Source organism: Ursus americanus, chromosome 25 (genome assembly GCF_024610735.1).
Source record: "Ursus americanus isolate L20-20 chromosome 25, mUrsAme1.1.p, whole genome shotgun sequence".
NCBI lineage: Eukaryota > Metazoa > Chordata > Mammalia > Carnivora > Ursidae > Ursus > Ursus americanus.
Window position 1 is genome coordinate 36,117,298 of NC_142151.1, and position 20,454 is coordinate 36,137,751.

At 37.6% G+C, this 20,454-nt stretch overlaps 2 protein-coding genes across 5 annotated transcripts in view; one reads left to right on the forward strand and one right to left on the reverse strand.

Annotated features, from left to right (window-relative positions):
- PUS7L (pseudouridine synthase 7 like) overlaps window positions 1-3,100 on the reverse strand; it is a 40,008-nt gene extending 36,908 nt beyond the window's left edge. For 2 of the 4 annotated variants that reach the window (XM_045801245.2, XM_045801242.2), the window contains exon 1: window positions 2,678-2,885. In XM_045801245.2, coding sequence (XP_045657201.2) covers window positions 2,678-2,859 — 182 coding nt within the window. In that variant the 5' untranslated portion in view covers window positions 2,860-2,885. The other 2 variants (XM_045801244.2, XM_045801243.2) reach the window with 2 other exon arrangements.
- Window positions 3,101-3,215: 115 nt separating this feature from the next.
- Window positions 3,216-20,454, forward strand: part of IRAK4 (interleukin 1 receptor associated kinase 4) — a 29,953-nt gene continuing 12,714 nt past the window's right edge. The window contains exons 1-8 of the mRNA XM_045801239.2: window positions 3,216-3,367; window positions 7,418-7,587; window positions 9,905-10,050; window positions 10,893-11,075; window positions 11,859-12,019; window positions 12,927-12,991; window positions 15,821-15,935; window positions 16,361-16,470. Coding sequence (XP_045657195.1) covers window positions 7,427-7,587; window positions 9,905-10,050; window positions 10,893-11,075; window positions 11,859-12,019; window positions 12,927-12,991; window positions 15,821-15,935; window positions 16,361-16,470 — 941 coding nt within the window. The 5' untranslated portion in view covers window positions 3,216-3,367; window positions 7,418-7,426. The remainder of the gene's footprint in view (window positions 3,368-7,417; window positions 7,588-9,904; window positions 10,051-10,892; window positions 11,076-11,858; window positions 12,020-12,926; window positions 12,992-15,820; window positions 15,936-16,360; window positions 16,471-20,454) is intronic.

Here is a 20,454-nt window from a genome sequence, read left to right on the forward strand (position 1 = left end):
ACTTAATGATTTGTCTAAACCCCATCCCCGAAAATTTCCACCTAATTCCAGAGAATTTGTGGCTAGATTTTTACATATTAGGAGTTAGAGATGAGAGAAAGGACTAGAAGACAGGAAGAAATAGTCCAAATTGATAGATAAATGAAGTTCTAAAAACCAACTTGCAATTTGATTATGCTTCAAAATAGACTTAAATTAATCCTGAACCTTAAACTTTCTTGAAAACCCAGTTACAGACTTTTACAAACTTTTGATGTTGACCCACAGGAAAATTCCAACCATGCTACTGGCATCAGAAAAAAAAGTGCAGATCTTAAGCAGTAGAGAAGAGAATAATCCTCTGAAGAAGCCTCTATTCACTCTTTACACAACCCTTGGTTACCATACCACATAGAGCTATATGAAAGACAAAATGCTCAGGGACCACATACTACTCACATACTAACCACACTCTCTAGGTAATTCATCATCATCTGGACCTTCATCCCATTTCTACAATGTATTCTACTAACCTGAACCAATTTAGCAAACCTCCCCCTGCGTCATACCACGTAGAAATCACAGCAAAGTCTCAATATCCTCATTTCCTAGACTACATAAGGATAAATTTATTTTCCTCTGTTCCTTAATTTCCTGCACAGCCTCCTCAGTCTCTTGCCATAACTGAAACCTGGCTATTTCCCCACGCTGCTGCTTCTCTAGTCCTCTCAACTGAAGGCTATTCTTCCTTTCACACCCACCTAACCTAGGACCTGGAGGATGTAAATATTTTCTATTTGCCACTGCTCCAAACCATTTCTCTCTCCTCTACCTCCCCCAAATCCCATCTTCTTTGAAGTTCATCCTATCAGACTTTATCATCTGCTGTCATCGACTCTTTAATCCCCAGATGACTCCTTTTCATTCACTGATGATTTTAACACCTCCCTTAATGTCTTCCTATCCATATCTAACCATATGCATCATCTATTTAACACCACACCTCAGTTCCTTGATCTCAACCTCTACCCACTTACACTTCATCTTGGTCATAACCTTGACTTTCTAATCACCAAAAATTACATCAACTTTAGGGGCACGTGGGTGGCACAGCGGTTAAGCGTCTGCCTTCAGCTCAGGGCGTGATCCCAGCGTTATGGGATCAAGCCCCACATCAGGCTCCTCCGCTATGAGCCTGCTTCTTCCTCTCCCACTCCCCCTGCTTGTGTTCCCTATCTCGCTGGCTGTCTCTCTCTGTCAAATAAATAAATAAAATCTTTAAAAAAAAAATTACATCAACTTTAAGCATCTGGCTCTCTGATTACTCTTGCTGTCCTTCCATTATTTAGTATTCCCATCTTAGAAATTCTTATACATTGTGAAGGCCTCTAATCTGCTTCTACTTAACTAGTCCACTATTATCCATTCTCCACATGGCCAGAATGATGATTTGAAAGGTAAATTAAACATCACAATCCTCTTTAAAACCTCTAATCACATTGATAATGAAATCCAAATTACTTACCCTGGCTTCCAAAGACCTCTAAGATTCTGGACTCTATCTATTCTCCAAATTTATCTTGTACCCTTTCCCCATTACCCACTATACTCCAACTACACTGGCCTTCTTCAATTCCTTTGTGTTAACTGTTCCTGCTGATTAAATTAGTCATTCCTCAATCATATCCTCAGAGAGGTCGTCCCTAATAATGTAAAGGAACCAGCAAGACGCTCTCTTTCCCCAAACCATACTCAATTTTCTGCACAGCATTTCTATCTAGTAATTTTATTATTTATGATATATCTCTCCCAACTAGAATGTTAGTTCTATGGGAGCAAGTACCTTGTCTGCCTAATTCACTGATTATCTCACATTTAGAACAGTGTCAAACACATAGTAAGCAAGCAAGCAATACTGACTGTTGAATAAATGAAACAACTAATACAAAATAAGAGCTGTAAGAGTAAAAAGGAATAAAAAAGGCATCACTTTTGCCTATGATAATCAGAGAAACAAAATACAAAAAGATGATAATCAGAGAATCATAATACAAGAAGTGCCATTTAAGTCCCCAAAACGATTCAAGACATAGAAATAAGGCAGAGACATATCCTAAGTACATACAAACAAAATATGCAATGTGTTAGGGAAATTGAACAGCCCAGATACAGAGCAATAGGAGAAAAAAATTTGTAGTACAGTTTTTGGAAAATACAGCTCGGATTAGAGCCAAACTGCCAGACAGTGAATACACTACCAAGAAATTAGAATCCGTTGAGTGGTCAACATACAGCTACTGGAGGTGTTTCAATAGAAAAATGACACAATCCAACAAGATGTTTTAGTAAGATGAATGATGGCACTTAGCAGACGAAAGTCATGAAGAATTCCAAGAGTTGGAAAGCAATGTGATCAGGAACAGTTTTAGGACTGGCCTTGTAAAAAATAATGATGTACTCTTTCCCCAGCGAAAGGTAGAAAATACGAAGACATTCTAAGCTACTAGGTTGGGTAGAACACCTTGGGAAGAGTTTAATGCTCAGGGAATTACAACGAGCATCTTAGTAAAAGAGTGGAACTGAGCTGGAGGGAGCCAAGGAGCCCACGTGGAGTTAAAAACAAATAGGGAGTATTCCTAAACAGCAGATTTCTTGATAAGGGTGCGGAGCGGAGAGAGGAGTGGGAGGTTTGGCTGACCCAAGCTTGGGGAATTGTTGGTTGAGGGCAGATTCTGGGGAGATGTTAGAAATGCAGCATGTAGCGCTTTTTCCCTCATGCTCTTCCTTCAAATGCCAACGCTCAGTTGCAGTCACTCCTATTTGCCTTCTGTCACCAATTCGCAGAACTAAAGTCTCTGGCCGGGTTGCCTTCTGGCGCATCAAAAGTACCCCAGCACAGTCAGTGGCTCCACTTACTTCTCCCTCCATTACCCCCGCCTGTCCCAACGCCGATACTAGCCCATGTCGCCTTCCTCTTGCGGGCAAAGAGCCGGGGTCCCAATGCTAATCCCGACATTGCCCCCCCCGACAGAAGCCCCACATCTTGCAAGCTCGGCCCGGTCTACCTCACGTCCAGGTTAAGGAATTCCTGGGCACAACGTTGTGCGCATGGCCGGAAGTCCTAAACTACTTAGGCTCCAACAGCGGCGTATTTAAAGGGGCAGGCTCCCACTTAAAGAAGAGCCTTACGCGAGACCTGGAATTTCTCACGCTGCAGAGTCGCCTGGAGGCGTCAAGAGGAGGGACGGGGCGGGGTCTGGAGCGGGGTCTGGGCGGGGCCTAATCGGTTGGGCCCACCCCGCCCCGGTGCTTTTCCGAGCCCGGGTTCCTCCGCAGCCGGCTCAGCGGGGCGGTGCCCCGGCAGCCCTGGCGCCCGGCTACTGGGCAGGTAAGGAACTCCCGCCGTGCGCGTCTTCTTCACAGGTCGTCCAAGGTCTGTGCTCTGGCCTCCATCCCTGTGCCCCAGGGTTGTTGAAGGACGGTTTCGGTAGGAAAATCGCCTTCTGTCTTCAAAGTGAGAAAAGCTAGAGAGGAAGTAGGTTCTGTGGGCACAGCTTGCTCCAGGGTAAAGACTTGGGTGGGTTCCCGAGGATCAGAAAGTTAATTGGAACTGAGGAGGAAGCTAGGGCGTGGAGAGGCGTCACTAAGTCCTTATGTGGCTCAGTCCGACATCCCCTCAGGTTTCTCAACTCCTAGGCGGTGTGTTGCCGGAACCGGTTTACGAAATGAATCTCTTTTCCTGAGAACCAGGAAGTAAGGCCAGCTCTGGGCAGAGATGCTCGTCGCGTGGAAGGCATTATGGGCCTCCACGAGATTCTAATGAGCTTGTCACGCTGGCTTCCAAGCTTCCAGGAAATTAGAAAGTGGAGAGGGGTGTAAGGATCAGATAAGTACATTATCAGATGGGAAAAGTATACCTGACAGCCTGGAGCTAGAGTGAAAACAAAGGGATAAAAAGCAGACCCTGAGAAATTGAGGAAACATTTTAGCTATTTGGAATGGAAACCAGGAGCTCTATTACTGCCTGAAAAGATCTGCCCAAAGAGCCTTAAGAGTAGAGAATATTAAAGTCGGCCTTTTCCCTTTCTAGGGGTAATCCTTGAAGAGATCTGTCAGAAAGTTCATATTTCTTTTACGCTGTCATGCTGAACATTCATTTGAAGTTTGCTTTCTACCTCTCCAGTCCAAGGTCCTGATCTTGCAGGCCAAACCTGCTCCATCCACAGCCTTCTCCATCAAAGTAAATGTCGAGAAACGTTCAGGCCAAAAACCTTGGTGCAGCCTCCTCACCCTTCATATCAGCACATGGGATTCTATTTGCTCTACTTTGGAAAATATCCAGCGTCCTAGTACTGCACCTTCCCTGCTACCACTCTGGTCCAAGCCACCAGCACCATCCCCCTAGGTGGTTGGTGTACTCAGCTAATTGATCTCTTCCTGCTTCTCTGCTCTTAGTCTAATATCCTTTACTCTCAGCAGTAGCCCCAGTGTCCTTTTAAGACAAGAATATAGAGCATATCTCTCCTATTCTCAAAGCCTCTACTGTCTTCCTAGAAGATAAACAAAATCAATACAAAAGCTATAAAGCTTTAGGAGACCTGGTGCCTTACCGCTCTCATCTAATCTGCTACTTTACTGCTCCTTCCTTCCCAGACTTACTATCTCCCTACTGTTCTCAGTGAGCGCACTTCAGACCTTTATATTTTTAGTATTTGTTTTACCCCCAAAACTTCTCCCACAGATATCACAGTGTCTGACTTTCCCGTTTCTTGAGACCTTTAATTACATGGCACTTTCTTATTGAGGCCTACTCTGACTACCCTGTTTTAAAGTGAAACTCTTTCTCTGTTTATTTTTGTCCACTACATTTGGCACCATCTAGCCTATTATAGAGTTTATTTGCTTATTGCCTGTCTTCCTCTATTAGAATATAAGTTTCATGAGTTCAGTTGTTTTTTTATTATTTTCCCAATATTTTCTCTCCAGGAACTGGAATCAATATCCGGCACAAAGTACACACTCAATAAATATTTGATTTATTTCAATATTCAATATTTCAGAATATTGAAAAACAATATTTTAAGGTTTTAATACATCCAAACATTATATATATTTTAATATATCCAAAGCGTTTTAAATTACTTACATTGACTTAAATCCATGCTTGAGCATTATATATTATGTTTAATATATGGTATACCAGCACATCTCCCCGTTTGAGAGGGGCAGCCCTATATAATTTAATAGGTCCAGAAGTATCACCAGCTTTTGCTCATAATTCTAGTACTGAGTTGTCCAAAAATAAAGACTAATGGTTATCTAGCATGTTTCGCTTAAGAAAGCATGGGAGTGAATAATATATTTTAGGGAGGTTATAAATATATCAAAAATACTACGCTTAATAAAATAAGACTGCTGCTACCTGAAAAGTTTAGCTATATTCTCAGACCTCTTATTTCTGCTCTGTCAGTAGCTCCTCACCACTATTCTGAAAACTGAGCTTTCATACAACTCTGCACATTTCTTTAAAAAAAAATGTGATATGAGAATAATTTCTGCCATAAAATAATTATTGCAACATTTTTAAAAACCACCTAATTGTTGATAGGCCCTTTGCATTTGTTGGTTTAAAATCTTACAGCAAGTCTTAGGTATTACCGTCTCTGTTTTTCAGATGAAGAAACCAAGGTCCGAAGAAATTTAGTTATTAAGTCTGGTCATAATTGGTTTGTGGAAGAGCTACATTAGAAGCCTGGCCCATGCAACCTCAAAGTCTATCTTCTTCTTCCCCTCTATACTCTCTTCCTCTGATCAAAGTGCTAATGAAGCACAGTCTTAAAACTTCATTAATTCATTTGACAAAAATCTTTTATTTCCTATTTGGGGCATAGTACTTTGTCTTTTTGAGAGCATCCATATAAGTGAGAAGTATTGGTTTCCACAAGGAAACATTCATTTTAGTATATTTCTCAATTATCATCTTACCTTGCGTTCTTGTCCGAGTTGTCTTGTTTGAAAATATGAATGGTTACCATGAGAATTAATGGCATGTGAAAAGTCATGAAGATATTTACTTATTTACTTGAAAGCAATATCTTTTTGTACTTCTATTAATCCTAAACCCACTAAATTCTTGAACACTTTAAAAGAAGTGATACTTTTTAATTTTTTCTCTACAATAACTTATTTTTATTATTGAAAATGCAGACAAGCAAGTGAAAACAAAACTACCGTAAAAATCACCATCAAGAGATAATCACAGTTAATGTTTTAGTATATATTCTTCCAAATGTGTGTGTGGTGATATATGAATGTGTGTTTAAAGTAAAATTTTCCATTTGGAGATTTAGAACTTACAGGCATATATAGAGAGAGGAGCTGACAGAAGGCTTTCCTTTTTTTGGTATCCCTGTGCCATCACCTCTGCTAGAAATCTGGGTATAGGAGAGCTACAGAATTTATCCCTGGTCCTATTACAGACTTTTTTTTTTTTTTAAGCTAGACTTTTTATTCTCAATTTCCTGTATTTTAGCTCTCGCCTTTAAGATTACCAAACTTCCTTTACTAGTTTGTCAATCACATTGTACTTCTTACAATGGAGAGAAATCTGAGTAAATAAAGGAAAATAATGTGAATGGAGCAACTGCAAAATCTGTAGGTAGATATAATCTCTTAATTTGTGTTCATACCAGTCTGCTCAGCTATCTAATTCTTTATAGCTATATTCAGCAGTGCTGGTGAACAAGTAAAATTGTGAAATGTATCCCTGGCTCTCACTCTCCAGGGTGGAGTGGCAAAAGAAAGAGGGGACCGAGGAAATAAAGGTTTTCTCTGGAGTGTAGTTAAAGGGTGAACCACAGGGTTTGGCTTAGTAGGGAATGAATTATGATCAGACAGGTCTGTTGGACTCAAATAACGTGGAGCATGTGATAGGAAAGGTTGGTTATTTACCATATCTTTTAATGCCACTCTAGTTATTTCATGACTTTTTTTTTTTTTTTACTTCTACCAAAGAGTGTTGGCAAATGTCTAATAGTACATAAATACTGATTGAGAAAAATATTTTAAATTGAAAAATAAATCTTTTATGAATAGATTTGATTCCTGACTATTTTCTGAATTTTCAGAAATTTTTCTGAAAAAGTGAATTTTTCATTTCTTTGTGTAAATTACACTTAAGAAATTTCAGAAAAATAATTCTTCAATTTGTTTTGATAATTATGGGTGGAGAAAGAAAGTATGACCAGAGGACAATTAGACAAATAAACCACAATTTTAATTTTTTAGGATATCAGTTAGTTGACTTTGGCTTATTCCTTTATTATTGTGTAATCAGTTGCCAACATTTCATATGTTGTAGCAAAATGTGATTTATAAGCTTACAGATGTCATCCCTAAAACTACCATAAAATTTTAATGAGAATTTTCCACATTTTAGGAATAGAAGATGAACAAACCCATAACATCTTCAACATATGTGCGCTGCCTCAATGTTGGACTAATTAGGAAGCTGTCAGATTTTATTGATCCTCAAGAAGGATGGAAGAAGTTAGCAGTAGCTATTAAAAAACCATCTGGTGATGATAGATACAATCAGTTTCACATAAGGTAACGTATAAAATTCTTTTCCTTTTTAAATTCTTATATCACAATCTAGAATGATTAATAGATATAAATACCATCTAATGTTGCAATTCAGAAAATAAAACTCTCTCCAGGGGAAATAATAGTAATAAGTAACCTCTTCGTTTTCTGTTTTTGCAATTTTGGCTTCATTCTCCATTATGTCAGCTAGGCTAGTGTTGTGATCTTGCAGATAAGTTTTTGGGTTAGAATCAAGATTCCCATTTTTACTGTAGTTTTCTGTTTAGCAAGCTGAGAAAGTTCCCTCTGCCTCACACTTGTCATGTCCAGATTGAACGTAAGGGTATTATAAGAATCTCTAGTAAAATTCTAAGTATGTGAATCTCTACTTCACTTTAACGGTGTGCTTTGGGAATTCTTCAAATTGACATTTTAAAGTTGCTTGTAAATGTACACATCTATGAACAGAATTCTTAGTTCTTAGCCAGGATTTTTCAACATTATCTCCAGATAATCTCATTCTTTGTCTCTATTTATCTCTGCTTGAGTTACTATAAAATGTGAGTATAGATTTTATTTTTGTCAGTGATTTCAACCCAAATGTCAGCCCCAAATCTGTCTTTGGAAGCAAGAGGAAAAGACATTAATTTGTGATTTTCAGTAATAACCTGATAAAGATCCCAAAGCCTTAACTCCCATCTTAGTCCTTCCTGGAAACAGTTCCTCATATGAAGGATAAACGTCTTAAATTCTTGAAAGAAGCTTAAGTTTAGGAATGCCTGGGTGGCTCAGTCAGTTAAGCATCTGCCTTTGGCTCGGGGTCATGATCCCAGGGTCCTGGGATAAGCCCCTCATTGGGCTTCTTGCTCAGTGGGGAGCCTGCTTCTCCCTCTGCCTACTGCTCCCCCTGCTTGTGTGTGCATGCTCTCTGACAAATAAAATCTTAAAAAAAAAAAAAAAAAGAAGAAGAAGAAGCACCTTAAGTTAAACCTTGAAAAGTTTATTGATATTACTATTAAAAATTTTTGGAGAATAGTTGAAGCAGTGGTGGTAAGGAGAAAAAGCTCTACAGAATAATGGCAGCAAAAAATTATTGAAAGAATGATAGTTACCAGTTTACAACCACCCATGGGTAACTGATGCCTGCAAGACTCATCAGTGATGCTAAAACCACAAGATAAAAAGTCGATGAACAAGATATGCACAAGATTTCAAAGTATTACCCACAGGTTACTTATGAATTATGAAGGGTAAAGCTACCTTTATAAGGAAGAAATCTGACGTACACCTCCTTAACCAAGTAATCACACTTTGGGTCACTGATAATGGCACAGACTGCATTATGTGGCTCTGGATGTGATGCAGTGGGAAGAACACGTTGTCGCCTATGTAGTGTTCCTACCAAACATTTTTAACCTGAATTTAATCGTGAGAAAGTAGCCGGACAAATCTAGACTATGAGACATTCTACAAGGCGTTTAGCTTACGCTCTGAAGTGTGTGCACACACGCACACACATACACACACACAGGGAGAGGGAGAGGGCAAGAACACAAGGTGGCAGTGTTTCCACTGGTCAGTTGGTGTATCTAGGTGAAGGGGAAACAGTTTTTCATGATATTATTCTTACAACTTTTCTGTAAGTTTGAAATTTTTCAACATAAAAAATTTGGAGGCAAACCAGAAAAAAATGTCAAGTTTTTAAATGTTACTTTTCAAACTAATTTTTAAAGAAATAAGAATGAAAAACTGATCTGTTTTTCCTTTAACATAATTGAAATATGATTAAGATCAAAGGAGTAATTCCTCAAGTTTATGTATAGCATTCTATTTCATTGAGCAGAATGATTTGTTAAAAAGCATATGGCTAGCAGAGTTATTAAGTCAGGTAGGGAAGTAATATAGCTTAGGAGGTTGAGACCACACCCTTATGTCAGTGAGATCTGAATTTGGATCTCAATTTAAATTCAGTGTTTTGGCTGTGTGGCTGTGGGCTGGTTACTTTACCTCTCCACCCGTTTCCTCATTAATAAATTAGTATTATATTCATAGTATCTTTGAGAATTAAATGAGTTCACGTGGGTGCATCCTGTGTCCCCCTGAGCAGATACCCAATAAGTATTCAGTGTATGTTAACTTACACTGTCATCACCTTCGGCATCTTTTTCCCTTCTGCCTGTCTTCCCGGTTCTCCGTAATTCTCGCTGGTTCTCCTGCTGCTCCTTTCCTTTAATACTGTAGGAGGTGCTGGGGGCGAGACGGGGGCATGGGGGAATGATTCCTATTTTCATATGAAGTCTTTTGCATACTAATTTTGGTTTTTTTGTCACTTGCTTTTAAGGAGATTTGAAGCATTACTTCAAACTGGAAAAAGTCCCACTTGTGAATTGCTGTTTGACTGGGGCACCACAAATTGCACAGTTGGTGATCTTGTGCATCTTTTGATTCAAAATGAGTTTTTTGCCCCAGCAAGTCTGTTGCTACCAGGTAAACGGAGTGTGAGTAGGGCATCAACAATTAGGGTGGAAAGGCAAGTGGCAGAAATAGAAACATGTCTCCTTACTCTTACTTTTTTCTCCTGGTAGATGAGCCTTATATTTGAAAGTGCTTTTCATTCTTTCCACCCTCCCCAACTCATACAAGCACCCCAGACATAAGACACTGCAGACTTGCTGCTAAGGAAATGGAGGCTTCGTGATCGGGTCTGAGCCCACAATTCAAGTCAGGTAGTTTTGTGCCAGTAGGAAGTTTAGAAGGACGGAAATTAGGTTTGGGTTTTTTTTTTTGTTTTTTTTTTTTGTTTTTTTTTTTTTTGAGCTCTTGCTTTTTTTTTTCGCCCTCAACTTCCACCCCAATGGGATCTGTGATCACGATTTCCTTATGTTGTATTCTGATAGGTCACTGTCTAGAAGCCTTCCTCATAAATTATTTTTTCCCCTTTGATGCCACTTAAACCAGCAGTTCTCAGTACTCAGTGTACAGTAGAATCACTTGTGGTTCTTGTTACATAGACAGATTCTTGGCTCTATTCCAGACCTTGTTATTAGAATTCTTGACTTGGGTTAAGGCTGATGTTTTTAAACAAACACTTCAATGCTTCTGATGTAGGTGGCTTGTAGACTTTTTGAAAACACCACCTTACCCTCTCTACTCATCTTTATCCAAAACTTACAAATTCTTACTAGGTAGCTTCTTGTGTGTGCTGTGAAAAAAGGAGGTTTAACCTGTGGAAATGGGAATGATGTCAAATGAACTGAGTTCCTCGTTTAACTTTTTCATAAACACTTTTTCTTATGGGAGGACAACTTGTATCTTACTTCATTTGGCAGATGCTGTTCCCAAAACGGTTCATACACTACCTTCTAAAGAAGCTGTAACAGTTCAGCAGAAGCATGTGCCTCTCCATGGCAAAGACAGGACATTTGTGTTACCTGTGCAGAATATTGAACAAAACTGTATGCCACCTGACTCCTCAAGTCCAGAAAATACAAGTTTAGAAGGTAGTGATACACGTAAGTAACATTTGCAGTGCTTTCTGCTGGTGGGTTTGTCATTAAGACCATCACTGCTTTGAAATAAATCTCCCCTTTTGTTTGTGCACACTGGCCATAGCTCTTTTCTTTTAAAGATGTTATTTATTTATTTATTTAATTTATTTATTTGGGGAAGGGGAGAGAACACACAAGCAGGGGGAGGGACAGAGAGAAAAGGAGAAGCAGGCTCCCCACTGAGCAGGGAGCCTGATATGGGGCTCCATCCCAGGACTCTGGGAGTATGACGTGAGCTGAAGACAGACGCTTAACCGGCTGAGCTACCGAGGCGCCCTGGCCATTGCTCTTCTGTGGGTTTTCTTTTTCCTCTCCTGACTTATTAAGCACCATCGTCATTGTATTAGTCAGTGTGTTATCAGTGAATACAGGCAATAGGACATACAAACAACCACAGAAGTATGACAAAGTATGTAAATATTTACATGACTTGAAAAGGTCATTTTGTGCTCTCTCTCTCTGTCAAATGAATAAATAAAATCTTAAAAAAAAAAAAAGAGGAAAAGGTCATTTTATAAAGAACATAAGTGACTGGAATTTTGGGTGGAGGCTCACCAGGCAGAATTCTCAAGGTAAAGCTTAAATTTTTATTTTAAAAGATAACTGTACTCTCTCCTATCGTGCCTAATCCAAAGTTGTAAATATTTGTGTGTATATGAAATAATCAAGTTGAGAAAATATTAAGGTTATTAAAACCAATATATTTTTTATCAAAGTACTTTTTTCCTTATTTTATTGATTTTATAGGTTTTCACAGTTTTTCATTTTATGAACTGAAGAATGTCACAAATAACTTTGATGAGAGACCCATTTCTCTTGGTGGCAACAAGATGGGAGAGGGAGGATTTGGAGTTGTATATAAAGGCTACGTGAACAACAAAACTGTAGCAGTGAAGAAGCTTGTAGCAGTAAGTTATATGTTTAGGAGTAAAAGAATTAAAGGAAAATTGTTTCCTGGTGTGCTATATCATAAGTTTTAAATTAATCTTTAGGTAATATATTATTTCAGTGCATGTTTTCTTTAAACATCATTCTAAGCTGGTAGTTCTTAACACTTAAAAATTTGTTGAAGGCTATGCATCCTATCCCTACAAAAATGTAGTTATGGACATACACGTATGAGTATACATATAATTTCAGAAGATTCCCAAAATGAAGTTGAGAAGCCCTGTTGTACATAGTGCTTCATGCATAATCAAGACGACAATGGGAAGATACTAAGAAAATTTTTAAAAATAACTCTATGTTACTTTTCTCATTTAAAAATAAAGCTTAAAAATATACAATAAGAAAAAAGATTGAAAAAATTCTTGTCTAGGTCCTTCATTCCCATTTCTCCTAGAGTGTTCACCATGTACTTGATTTGTTATATTATAACTCTTTTATTATATTCTAGAAATATCCACCTAAAATATATTAATATGGTAAAGATAGTCACCTGTTGTCATATATGTTACAAATACTTTTGTTTCCTTTCAAATTTGCTTATGTTTTTGTTACCGCAAATTTTTTCTTCAGAATGCTTATGCGGTAAAGTTTCATATTGTTTCATTTTGTTCCTACAATAACTGAGTGAGGTTTATATGGTTATATGGTTTATAAGGTTTTTTTTTTCCCTTCCACTAACTAGCCATGGGACTTTGAACAAATCATTAATATTTCTAGTTCTCAGTTATTCTATAAAATGGGGAGAATAATGCCTTGCTATTTTAAGGAAAGCAAGATCAGCCAGGCCATCTTTTGCACCTCCTTCTATCTTTAGGAGCCTTGCGGTTATTGTACTGTATTGTATTATATATTATTTTACTTTTTCAGATGGTTGACATTAGTACTGAAGAACTGAAACAGCAGTTTGATCAAGAAATAAAAGTTATGGCAAAGTAAGTTAATTTGGCAATGTGGTAGAGCGGAAGAGAGCAGATCAAGGAGGAAGGGACTTGGTTTCTCACCCAGAGTGGTGCCATGAACTAGTGATATTTCCAAATATGTAGAATTAAGCTAAAGGGTTTAGATGAGAGGAATTGAAAGAATTTTGACTCTACAAGTCTGTGACTACATATACTCATGTGCCTGGAGCTTAAACAGCACTTCTTACTTTACATCATAGCAAAGTTCCAAAGGATTTCAACTATCTTCTGTTATCATGTTTGCTGTTCCCAAATTCACGAGAATTAAGTTATGGAGATACAAAAAAAATTACAGAATAAAAGGCCCTTAGATATGTTAACAACCCTAAACCAGAAAAAATTTATATGCCAGAATCCTTAGAAGACATTGACCCAGTACACTTGACAATTGTTGGGCGTCATCAGGAAGAGTAAGAGAAACAAATCAGGATTCTATTCTGATAATTGTAGTGCAGTGTATTTTATGTGTCTGGTCTCATTTAGTCCTCATAACAGTTATTATAACCTCCCCTACCTTTTTTTTTCAATTAGGTTTTGCAACTTGCCCGAGGCCGCGTAGCCCGTAAAAATGAGATCTGGTTTTCATATCCACACCTGTCTGATTCCAGAGCTTGAGCTTTTTTCTTTTTCCTTTTTAAAAATTTTTTTTTCTTTTTACTCTTGAAATGTAATTGACTTACAATGTTATATTAGTTTCAGGTATGCAATATACCGATTTGACAATTCTATACATTACTCCGTGCTCACCACAATTAGTCCCCATCTGTCACCTTACAACATTATTGGTATGAATCCTAATGAGATTTACCAATTTACACGCAATTACACCCATTCCTATAAGTTACCAATTGTAACTGCTTAACCTTAAGAAAGAAATAATAGACTGGAATTAATTTAGTCATAGTAAAAATAATGCACGCTGATTAAAAAAACAACTTTCGGGATTTTGTTCCCCCCAGTCTTACACCCACTCGGCAATCCTTAAAGTAATTTGTTCAAAGATTCTAGCAAATACAGGAATATATATTTAAAAGAATGAAAACCATCTCTTAAATATATCACTCAGAGAGAGCCATAGCTAGTATTTTGATGTGCTTGCTTCTCATGATGTGTGTGTAGCATTTTTCCCATGTCCTTAAAAATAATTTTAAAATATTCTGTTATTGTATATTAGTTTTAATTTTAAAGTATTGTATATTAATTATTTAGCATATATGATGATTATATTTTATTTAACCCCATACCCTACTAGGTTTGTTTCTAATTTTCAATATTATAGATTAAAGTTCCTTTAAATCTCGTTGTATATAAATCTTTAAATGCAACTCTGCTTATTTTATCAGGTAGAATCCTAGAACAATCAGTGGTTCAGAATGCATGAACTTCTTAAAAACTTTCCAAGTACATGTCCAAATGGCTTTATGAGTAAATTAGGGTAATTTATACTCCTACCAGCAATGTATTACAAATTTAAATTTCACTGCTACCTCACCACATTGAATATTATTTCTGTTTCTTAATAAGTACCAATTTCTGGACCTTACTAGCCGAATGACCCTGACCAAGTTTCTTAACTGTCTATTCATTAGTTTTCTCTTCTATAAAATGGGATAGTAATAGTGTTTACTTCATTAAGTTATTGTGAGGATTAAATAAAACAAAGCAGGTAACTAACTTACTACAGTGGCTTATATATAGCGCAAGCTCAGCAGATGTTACCTACTCGTTTTTAAATTGTGCCAGTTTGATGGAAAATAGAGTACTTATTGTTTTAATTTGCACTTCTTAAAATATTTATGAGGATAGACTGATTTCAAGTTAAAGTCTGATTTGAAATCATGAAATGCCAGAATTTTAGATGATTTTGTATCAACAAAATGAGTAAGCACTTGGATGGAGTACGTATTATGTTCTAAGTCTATTTCTAGGCACTCATGTATTTGCTCATATAATTCTCACAGCATCCATGTTGCATGGTAAGGGTTATTATCCACATTTGATGAAGTTGCTGAAGCTTTGTGAGGTTGTTAACGTGTTAAGTGTTAATTTGGCCTATAGGTCAAATATCCAGGGGGTGGCAGAGCTGAACTTTAAGCTTAGGACTTTGCCCAGTTTTCTTTCTACTGTACCACAGATACCTAAGGTTTTGTTATAGTTCAGCTCTCTTTAGTTTTATTCCTTTCAAGTAGATAAAGAAATTCAAATTAGGTTATAAATAATAAGATATCATTAAAGATCAACTATGTGTAAATTAGGTGTGGTTAGAGATCAGATGTCTATAAATCAGTACTTTGGATGTGTTAGAAAATTCTTGCAATGGTTGCCAGACCAGTTTCAACAGACTTCTTGAACTCTTGCCTGTAAAACTATCATTGAAAATTGTGCTACACAAAAGTAATTATCAGCCCAGTCCTTAACCAAACTCACAAGTTCCAAATTCTAAGTTATTAAGCTTGTACTATAAAATAGAAAAAGGCGGCGCCTAACTGGCTCAGTTAGAAGAGCATTCGATTCTTGATCTCGGGGTTGTGAGTTCAAGCCCCACCTTGGATATAGAGATTACTTAACTAAATAAAATAGAAAAAGGATTTGCTTCTAATGTTGATCAATATTGACTAAAAGAACTGTTTGCAGAAAATTGTAAACAGTTAAAATAAACATAAACACGTTATAAACATATGGATAGCCTGTCATTTTTTGCTCTTTTTTTTCTGTTGAAGCTCTAAATTGAATAACCTCCAACCTACAGCTGAATATATGTATGTGTCATAATAATTTTGAGTGGAAAATTATTTGTCGTAGGTGTCAACATGAGAACTTAGTAGAACTGCTTGGTTTCTCAAGTGATGGAGATGACCTCTGCTTAGTGTATGTTTATATGCCCAATGGCTCATTACTAGACAGGCTGTCTTGCTTGGTAAGATATTTGTTAATCAGATTGTTCGGCTTTCTATTTATGTGTTGGAATACTAATATTCACTTTGTGACAAGATTATTTAAACCACATTAATCTTAATATTTTTCCTGCTCTTTGAAAATTATACAGTTGATAGGTAAACAACTGGGATTGCTATTCTATTAGGTAATAATCTTAAACACAAAATTATCAGACAAGACCAGTCTTTGAAGGTGCTCTTATATATTTTTCTTGTCAAATAAGAAATGCTAACTCTGACTTGGTCTTATTTAGAGATTATTTTTGAACAATTTTTAAAAATTGCAATCCTAAATTCTTGGTGATATATCATTTTCAGTAGTTGCCTAGAAAAATGTTCTGTTATATATTCTCTGTAGATATTTTTATCCTTTTTTTTTTAATGGGTTGGTTTCTTACTTCATAAGGATGATACTCCACCACTTTCTTGGCACATGAGATGCAAGATTGCTCAAGGTGCAGCTAATGGCATCAGTTTTTTACATGAAAACCATCATATTCATAGAGACATTAAAAGGTAAATGCTACTTTTAAAAAAGCTTTTGGAAAACCGTCTTTAGAGAATAACTTGCTCTCACTCTTTCTATTCAATATTCATATGCATGTCTTAACTTACAGCACTCCGTGAAACCTCTTCTCATTAAGACATCTATAATCTCCTTTATTCCAAACCCACTGACCTACTTTTAGTACTCACCCTATGTGATCTTTTTTTTTGAACAGCATGGCATTTGTTTTTCTTGACTACTTTTGCCTTGTCAAAATTATTTTCTGGATCGCTCTCGTCCTCCGTGGGTGCATTTCAGTTTTCTTTCTTCTTGCGTAAATGACAAATATTTAATTGAGCACCTACTGTATGCTAGGCACTGTAGATAATATAGTTAGCAAAAGTAGCACTTGTAGTGTTTGACATCAATCAAGTAATCACTAATAATAGAACTTTAGTTAGTATTCTAGACAGAAGGGACTACATTTGTAAGACCATTGTTAAGAGGGAACATGGGAGCATGGTGAATTACAGGAAGTGAAATGAACACAGTATAACTGAAATGCAGAAATTGAAGGAATGATTGATAGAAAATAAAATTATAGAAGTCAGCCTGGAGCTAACCCCTGTAGGATCTAATAGACTAAAGACTTCAGTTTTATCATAAATGTAATCAGATGCCATTGAAAAATTATAAGTAGAGTTGTGGCATCATGTTTAAGTCTGGAGAAGATCACTGTGACTTGAGTGTAGAGAACAGTTTGTAAGAAGGGATAGTTAGGAGGCTATCACAGAAGTCTTGGTGGTAGCAGTTCATGTCAAAAGAAGTGAGCAGATTTGAGAGATTAAGATGGCAGGACTGGGCACCTGGGTGTCTTAGTTGGTTAAGTGTCTGCCTTCAGCTCAAGTCATGATCCCAGGGTCCAGCATTGGGCTCCCTGCTCAGCTGGAAACCTGCTTCTCCCTCCCCCCCTTCCCCCACTCATGTTCTCTCTCGCTCTCACTTTCTCTCTCAAATAAATTTTTTAAAATCTTTAAAAAAAATAAGATAGGGGGGCGCCTGGGTAGCGCAGTCGTTAAGCGTCTGCCTTCGGCTCAGGGCGTGATCCCAGCATTCCGGGATCTAGTCCCAGATCGGGCTCCTCCGCTGGGAGCCTGCTTCTTCCTCTCCCACTCCCCTGCTGTGTTCCCTCTCTCTCTGGCTGTCTCTTTGTCACATAAATGAAATAAAAATCTTTAAAAAAAAAAAAAAAGAATAAGATGGGAGGATTGCTGATATCTTGGCTGCAGAAGGGTCAGGGATGAGGAACATGTCAGGAATGACTCCTGGATTTCTAGCTTCCTGAATTGCATTCTGGGACGATTGTGGCATGATTCGCTTACATAGAAAGCACTGGAAAAGGACTAGGTTGAGGGTTGAGAATGTGAATTCTCTTTTGTACACGTTGTGTTTAAGATTCTTTTAAGATATAGAAGTGGAGATGTTAGTGCAATATACAGATCCAGAGCTGAAAAAAGTCTGAGCTGAAGATATAAATTTGTGTATTACTTACATATAGATGATAATTGAAGACCTATTACATGATTGTATTCTCTTAAGGAGAAGTAAGGATTAGAGAAAGGTCCCAAGATTTAGTCCTGAGGAATTTTAAGACTTAAAGGCCAAATATAAGAGAATGATCTCAAAAAGGAATCTTAAGAAAGTAGGCACAGAAAGGTCAGATGAAAACCTAGAGGGTGTGGTATTTGCGAAAACAAGGAAAGAGAGTATTTCCTGAGCGGGACTAGTGAAAAATGTCAGTTGCTTTTTAGAGGTCAGGATGAGGACTGAAAAATCACCGTTTGATTAGTGCCCTGAAGATCATTAGTATCTTTACAGAGCCCTACCTGCCCATAGTAATTGTGCAGAATTCAGGATGTAGTTGAGTACAGAGTGGGAGCTAGAGAACTGAAATGTGAGTGTAGACAAGTCTTTACGACATTTAGATAGTGAAGGATGATTGCTGGAAATAATGTGTCATTCAGGAAACTTTTTTTAAGATGGCAGAGACTAAAGCACGTTTTTATACCTACAGGAAAAGGGAAATGATAAAATAGAAGAGAGAAGTCAGATAATTTATGGAGTAAGGTTCCTGAGAACATAGGAAGGAGTCCAAGTAAAGGGATCAGCCATAGACGAGAGAACAGACACAATCTCTCATCCATTACTTATTGATGTATTTCCTCCTATTCTCACCTCGTTTCTCTTCTCTTCCCACAACGTGTTCTTGCTGACATTATATTGACTTCACCTGCTATCTGTGTGTGGGTGACACTCAAATCTGTATCATCAGCCTCTGATCCTATATTTTCAATACCTCCAGACCAAAAACACCTCGCCTGGTCCCACAGCAGCCTCTAAGTTAACACGTCAGAAATCAAATGGGATAGGCTGGTGATGGGTAGTAAGGAGGGCACGTATTGCATGGTGCACTGGGTGTTATACGCAACTAATGAATCATCGAACTTTACATCAAAAACCAGGGATGGGGGGCGCCTGGGTGGCACAGCGGTTAATCATCTGCCTTCAGCTCAGGGCGTGATCCTGGCGTTCCGGGATCGAGTCCCACATCAGGCTCTTCTGCTATGAGCCTGCTTCTTCCTCTCCCACTCCCCCTGCTTGTGTTCCCTCTCTCGCTGGCTGTCTCTCTCTGTCGAATAAATAAATAAAATCTTTAAAAAAAAAAAAAAACAAAAACAAAAACCAGGGATGTTTGGTGACTAACATAATAAAAAAATATTAAAAAAAAAAAAGAAATCAAATTCATTTTCTCTTCCAAACCAAAGTCTTCCTCCTGTATTCCCTCCCTGATCAAATGAAGTCACTATTCATCCTGTCTCTCAAGCTAAAGACTTTCTCATTCCTCATATCATAGTCATTACAAAGTTCATTGAATGTGCCTCAAAATTCTCAGCTCCTTTTTCCCCCCAGTGTTCTTTCTTTATTCAGACCCTCACCATCTCTCATTTGGTTTATTACAAGCTTTCCTGATCAGCCTTTAACTAGTCTGTTCCAGTTCTTATCTATTCACTACTATGCTGCCAGGTTGTGTTCTTAAAAATCAAATCTAGGGGTGCCTGGGCGGCACAGTCGGTTAAGCTTCTGCCTTCAGCTCAGGTCGTGATCCCGGGGTCCTGGGGCAGTGTCGGGCTCCCCGCTCAGTGGGGAGTCTGCTTCTCCCTCTTCCTCTGCTCCTTCTCCTACTTGTGCGCACCTCACTCTCACTCTCACTCTTGCTCTCTCAAATAAATAAATAAAAATCTTAAAAATAAATCTAGTCTAACAGCACCAATTCCTTACTGTTGAAAACTTTTGCTGGTGTCCTGCTCTCACAGGATCAAGTTCATATTGTCTCCATGTTTCCTTGGGACCAGTTTCTTAAAATTGATCATGTTTTTATGTTTTAATCACTATGTACGTGTTGCTCCATTTGCCTGAAATGCCATTTATCCCTCATTTAACCTTCAACTTATAACAGTTCCTACAAGACTAAGCACCCTGTTCACCATCTTCTTAGAATTTTCTCCAGTTCTTCCAACATGTGGTTGTTCTGTCAGCATTTTGTACCTAATATCACCATTATGGAATATTTATTGGATTTTGAAAAATTAGTTATGTACCTTTGTCACAGACAGAATTTGAAAATCCCCCCTTCATGCAGGTCTGAGCTTAAATACTATTATATGTAGTGATTCCTTGATAAAGTTTTATCGAATGCAACTGTACATGCATGAGTGAATGCAAGTAATGGATGAATGAATGAAGACCTTTTAACCATGTTCTTTCCTCTTCGAAAGATTTCGGATAGCACCAAAGAAAAACAAAAAAGAATAATACCCAAAACTAGTATAACTGCATGTTCACTATATTGGAATTAAAATTAAAAACTTAAAAAGAAGCATAAAGAAATGAATAATTGAGATACTTTGGCTGGAAATTTGTTTTTAAATGAGTTGAGAAATATTAGGAAAGGA